Below are 6,142 nucleotides of genomic sequence, written 5' to 3' on the forward strand. Positions count from 1 at the left end.
ATTCCTCCTTGGCCCGATCACAGATGCTGCAACACAAACCTGCTGCTACAACTGCAGCATTTCCCAGTATCACACGTACTGACGTACCTTACTGAGGACATGAATAATGCCATTGCTGGCAGGGATGTCGCTGACGACTATACTCGCATTCTGGATGGTTAATACCTGCAAAAGCATCAGAAGGAGAAGCAAAAGGTTTAGAAATTGCCAAGCAAATTCAAAACAAGTATGTTGTTTGTTCAAGGTTGCACGTGATTGATCTGAGTACAATTTTTGAAAGATGTCTGAGTTTGAGGGCATCAGTGTCCCATCCAGGCTCCCCACTGGATACAGCAGCTCTTGAGCAGTTTAATTTGCTACTTGTACATGTGCGTTATGTAAGAAACCCTTACGCCGCTCCTGGTGTTTATCTGCCATCTGGTCTGTGGGTTGAGGGTGGGCAATTCTGGCTTGTCATATTTTTTGAGCTTTTCAGAAGTGAAGACACCTTCAAGAAAGTGGGCCCTGAAGGGAACAAAGGCAGGTAAAGAAAAGATTAGGCACTGTTTGTAATAACAGGGAGATAAGACCATACCACCCAACATTCACGTCTCTCACATGAGGTAGTTAAGCATGGGGAGAAAATGATAGAGGGAATTACTGGTCCTGATGCCATCTGCATGACAGGGAAAATCTCCCTCTGCAAATACATGAAAAATAAACCCACTTCCCATGGCCTGTGGTCTGTTACATTTTAAATGCCTACTAAATTCTTTGCCTGCTAGATATTTAATCTTGCTTCTAGATTTATCTCAAGATAACTCTTTATTGGTCTTGTACAAGCAGAAATCCAGTTCACAGCTTTGTTATTGTTGTTTGGCATAGTAAAGCAAAGGCAGGAGTCTCCTCATACCTGACTAAAAATGGCAGCATGTAGGGGGTCAACCAGAAATCTTTCTCAGTCTTGCTCAAGTTTTTGATAGCTGCCTCTGATGGCACCAGCACAGTGACATTGGTTCCTGCTGGGATGCTGAAGAGAGATTTCTGTTGTCCAAAGCACAAAAATGAACAAATAAGACATGCCACTGCCACATCTATACCACAAAATATAACCAACAGCCATCCCACTCTTGCAGTCGCATAAAAGGGATGTGTAGAAAGACAGCATATGCTTAGCAGCACAGCAGGCCTCCTGGGCATGGCAGGTAAGTGCTGTTGGCAATCAACGAATGCCGCGGGTGGTTTAGCCAAAACAGCTAACATCCATTTGCCAAGGGAAAACCTACTGCTTTAAGCCCTACTTCTGTACTTCAATTAATCTTCAAACCCATTCAATCATACCAATAAATCCTTTCTGAACCCTCAACATCAGTTTTAGGGGAGAGACCAAGATTATTCCTAGCACATACAATGTATGCAGCAGGACGGGTAAGCTAAAGCTCAATTAGATGCCATATGTCATAGCACGCTTCCACAGACTTGCTGCAAGTCTGCAGAGTGTCTCTGTTATTGCCACACCAGAGACAGGGAAGCAGTAACATGAAGAGGAACAAACATACAGTCTAACTTCTCAAAGCATGCTCTTCTGAAAAATAGCTACTATAAAGCTGCCCCTTTTTCTTTCCCTTCTGTGCTATTTTATGATGGCCAGGAGTTACAGATGATACAACCGTGAAAATTAAGTGTAACCCAGCCCCAGCTTCCTCTGGTGCTAGAAACACTCACAACCCTCACTCTATCACAAACTCCGGAGCTTTTCTACACACCTGCTCTGTAATGATTTCTCTTTTGCTGTTGTTTTGTTTTTCTCTAATGAAAAAGATAAATGGAGTTGCTCTTTCTGTAGCAGCAGTGTTTGCAGAGACGTCACTTCTACCAAACTTACCTGTGTGGGCATCCCATGGCTGTTCTTACCTTAAGCCAGTCATAGAAGCCTGCGAAGTGGGAATTCCTGGCCAGCTCCTTCCAAATAGAAACAACAGAAGGGTTACCCCTGCTGAGCACTGGCATTGCAGGGCTAGGGGACTCAGGGTGGGGGAAAGGAGCCCTTTGCAATATCAAATCTGGCAATAATGACTTAGACATTCCTCTCTCACCTTACAACCATTACAGGCACTGTGTATCATGGGGAGTGATGGGCACTCCTAAAAACACTCCAGCCATTAAAAAAAATATATTCTTAAACAAACAAACTCTTTTCAACTCATCTGCAACTGCTCATGTTTACCAGGGACAGGGATTGAATCCACAATGGCCTTTGATATTTCTAATGACAGAAAATGGGCCTAGCAGCTCTGACTTGGAAAAGTTTCGAAACAACAAAAAAACCAGATCACTTATTGCACAGGACAGACAGCGGTGAAGCAGCTTTGAAATTATTGCTGATGGTTTCATGAACACATTGACCTTGGCACCAGTTGTGTCTCTGTGGCCTTGGGCAGACACATGTGCTGTGCTCTCAGGCTGGTACTGGGAGAAGGAGTAAACTCAGGTAACAGAGAAAACGAAAGTAAGAGCAGAGCCATTTCTCTCCAATCTCAAGAAGACCTCAGACATTTATTTTTTACTCACTTTTAGAATGTCCCCATAGCATGTCATGCCATCCCCCATGTAGCCTTGAGGGCAAGCGCAGGATCTCTCTCCTCCTCCAAGGGGTACACACGTAGCCTGAAAATACAAGGAAAGAAGAAATTAGAGAGCAAAACCAGGTTATGCAGTGTTGTACCTATCTAGGAATTGAATTCTGGCCTCCCATGGCCTGGGCTAGCAGAGCACACAGAAGCACCTTCCTCCTATTGCCTTTATGGTGGCACTGAATTTATACCTCCTCATGCATTAAAGCCTAGGTGATGGCTTTGGTTGTGTGAACTCACAAAAATCAGAGGATCCACCTGGGTAAATCAGAGACCAAACCTTTATAACACATCAGTGACATGCCAAGAAGATGATGTAACGTAAATCCTTGCAATTCTCTCAATGCTGTGGCTGAAAAACCTCTGTTAGGGAGCAGAGGAGCCTCAACTGCCATGCCAGCCTTGGGACAGCACTTTAGCTACTCACCAAGTCATGGCAGCCACCGTTGTCCATGAGGCATGGGTTGATTGCATCACAGTTGTGGCCATCACCAGCATAACCCCTCTTGCAGACACACTTGCTCTGCAAGAAAGAGACATTTCAATTTTACAGACCTATCAGAGAGTCCTCATTTGCTACCCAAAAAAGGCCTAAAGCAGCAAAACCTATTCTCAATATATTTTCCCAAGTTTTCTTCCTGGTCCCTCAAGACCTGGAAATGTGGAGGTATTTCTTTAGCAGGGCATCATCCTCTATCTTGGCACACACGCTGTCTGGTTACTCAAGAGCATTGATCCCTTGCACTGCTTGACTGTAGGAGGGTCACTTGAAGATGATGGTTTCCTTCTTTGTTTCCAGCTTTTCGGGGAACGACACAGAGTTAGTCAATGGCAGAAAGAGAAGAGGGGTTAATTTCAGAGCTTCCTGCTTTCAAGATAGCTAGGAGAACACTTGCACATCTCACCTCACTAACATCTGCGGAAGATTTGGCACCTTTTTTCAGCACATTGTCCAATGCTCCCCTGTCTCAGTGGGGAGAAGCACTTTGAGAAGCAGCACCCTGAGAAGCCATTTCTGCATGCCTTCCTCCTATCTCAAGTTGCCCGACTGCCAGCCCAGCTCCCTCCATGGACTATCTGAACAGCTGCACATGCTTTTCTGTATATTTTAGCATTGCCCAGAGCCTATGCTGTGATCTGGGAACAAGGAGAACACAGCAACTGATGGCTTATACTGAGCTGTATTATGGAGTGTAGTGTCTTTGCTGTGTAGTGTCTTTGCTGCATGAAAGTTTCAGAGCAGCGCAGCAGCCTCAAACTCATCAGCGCATCTCACCTCATGCAAGCACACTGTGTGGTTTTAGCTGCAGTGTTTCTGGCAGCAGACAAGCAGGCTTTGCTGCTGACCAGCCCAATTTCTACCTCTGGTGATCCCAGGCCATCTCAGAGCAGCTTAGGAAATTGTAAGTCCACTATCAGACTGCTTAGCATTGATCATACCTGGCCAGGGCCGATATAAATGCAGTCAGCATTGATGTGACAGTTCCCTCTGCTCTCCAGCATGCAGTTGTCTATAGCCACACAGGCCTTCCCGTCCCCAGTCCAGCCAGTGTTGCACTTGCAGGTGGCGGTGCCAGGGCCCGTACTGGTGCACAGGGCCTCCAGGAGAAGGGAGAGAAAAAGAATTACACTCAGCAGAAGAAGGGAGGGAGTGCAGTACAAATACAGCAACAAATCTCCTTCGTCAGACTGTGGAGAGTTTCTGAATGACCAATTCTGATTCCAGCACTGCCGGGGGTGGGGGGAGAAGGGATGGAAGTATCTTCTCCAGAAAAGTCCTGGACAACTTCATAATAAATTGATTCCAGAAACATTTAGTGTTTTCAGAGAGGCAGACACTTGTGTCTAGGGTGGCTCAGAATTCCCAGAGCATTCCCTATCATCCTGTAAAGCTCTTCCATTACAGAAGAAATATTCCCTGAAGTATTCCCTGAAGAGGAGGAGCACAATCTCCTGCCTGGAGATGCGGGATGGAATCAATGATGGAGGGCAGATCTCTCTCAGGAAAGACCTACTTTGTACTCAGTGCTATCCTATTTCCTACTATATGGCGCAATGTGTTCCTCTCAATGAGGGGTCTAAATTATGATGAGGTCTGACTGTTTGGCAGTCATTTCCATCATAAAGCACCACAGTTCTTTACTAAGGATAATAATGTAGTGTTGATGGTTACTAGAAATATGAGTTGCAGCTGACAGCTCAGCTACAGCCTGAACGCAGCAACAGAGAAACTAACTCACGTTGGAAGAGCTTGAGGGGAAAATCACTACAAACCAAAAATCAGTACAGCTGATCTCTGTAGCTGCCAAAATATCTGGTGCAAACCAGCCAAACTCTCCCTGGGGTGTCACGTTTTGGCACCAACCCAAATGATTGGCATTCTTACAATGACTGTGTCAAGGTACTGGTTACTCCACCCCATCTTAAAGACAGGGAAAGTTAGCACACAAAATGCGTAACAGTTCCAGGAGTCCTGGATCCCTGCTCTGATTGATAGGAGCTGCTTCTCCACGCTTTGACAGTCTGACCCCACTTACATTCTGTGAACAGCCTCCTCGTTCTGGCTGACTGCACAGGTCGATGGGCTGGCAAGAAAACCCGTCACCTTCGTATCCATCCATGCAGATGCACCTTAAAAGTACAAGCACAAAAGGGACACAGATAGAGCAGTCCCTTCTGAAAGCCAGCAGAGAGCAAAAAGGCACTTTGAGCCTCTGAAGCAAGCAAGAACCTGACTTTGATTTCTAGCAGGTTGGCTGCATTACTCAAACAGTCCTGTGCAACAAGTATGCAGACATATATACACAATTACAGGGCTGGCAGCCACAGAGCCGCTGTGTCCCTATACAATGACACTGTGCCCCCCGAATGTGCATGCCAAAAGACTGACCTTGCTGTGTCGTTGAGGCTGCAGACAGCATTCTGGTGGCAGTACTGGGACAGCCCGCTTGGGCCACAGTTCTCGGACATCTTGTCACAGAATTTCCCGGTATAGCCTTCCTTACAGGACCAGGACTGACACACACCACCGCTGCCAGGCCTGTTGTCACAGATACCATGGACACAGCCACAATCTGTCAAGTACATGGAGTAAGATCAGTAACTACAAAAAGTCCAGCATCCACCACAGTGACGGCATTTTGTAGATTCCTAACTTTCCTTTACAACCTCTTACGACACCAAATGATCATCCCATTTGTTTTTGACAGACAGACATCTGCTAAGAGACATCTGTCATAACTCAAAACCTGGCCATGGAACAGATCCTGTGACCACCTGGGTACGTGTTTTTTATAGGCTGTAAGGACAGGCTCAAATTTAGGCTATCAAGCTCAAGGTCCTTGTCAACTGTCTTTTCTTTCCTAGCAAGAGAGATCTAAATCAAAGTCCCACACCCAAGTTTGGCTGATGTTTCCAAGACCCTCATCACCATTTTCATATCAGCCATTGTATTGGGTTTGTGTGGCAAGGTTTTGGTAGCGGGGGTGTTACAGGGGTAGCTTCAGTGAGAAGCTGCTGGAAGCTTCCCC

The 6,142-nt window shown here is 45.9% G+C and overlaps 1 protein-coding gene across 1 annotated transcript in view; it reads right to left on the bottom strand.

Moving 5' to 3' along the window:
- Nucleotides 1-6,142, bottom strand: part of STAB1 (stabilin 1) — an 85,222-nt gene that overhangs the window by 33,354 nt on the left and 45,726 nt on the right. Inside the window, exons 24-32 of the mRNA XM_010561638.1 lie at nucleotides 5,503-5,686; nucleotides 5,150-5,243; nucleotides 4,053-4,211; nucleotides 3,040-3,135; nucleotides 2,551-2,646; nucleotides 1,894-1,941; nucleotides 893-1,023; nucleotides 393-504; nucleotides 88-165 (exon numbers count right to left, since the gene is read on the bottom strand). Of these exons, the coding sequence (XP_010559940.1) occupies nucleotides 88-165; nucleotides 393-504; nucleotides 893-1,023; nucleotides 1,894-1,941; nucleotides 2,551-2,646; nucleotides 3,040-3,135; nucleotides 4,053-4,211; nucleotides 5,150-5,243; nucleotides 5,503-5,686 (998 nt within the window). The remainder of the gene's footprint in view (nucleotides 1-87; nucleotides 166-392; nucleotides 505-892; nucleotides 1,024-1,893; nucleotides 1,942-2,550; nucleotides 2,647-3,039; nucleotides 3,136-4,052; nucleotides 4,212-5,149; nucleotides 5,244-5,502; nucleotides 5,687-6,142) is intronic.

The sequence above is a fragment of the Haliaeetus leucocephalus genome, unplaced genomic scaffold (assembly GCF_000737465.1).
Source record: "Haliaeetus leucocephalus isolate CR32 unplaced genomic scaffold, Haliaeetus_leucocephalus-4.0 Scaffold148, whole genome shotgun sequence".
Lineage (NCBI taxonomy): Eukaryota > Metazoa > Chordata > Aves > Accipitriformes > Accipitridae > Haliaeetus > Haliaeetus leucocephalus.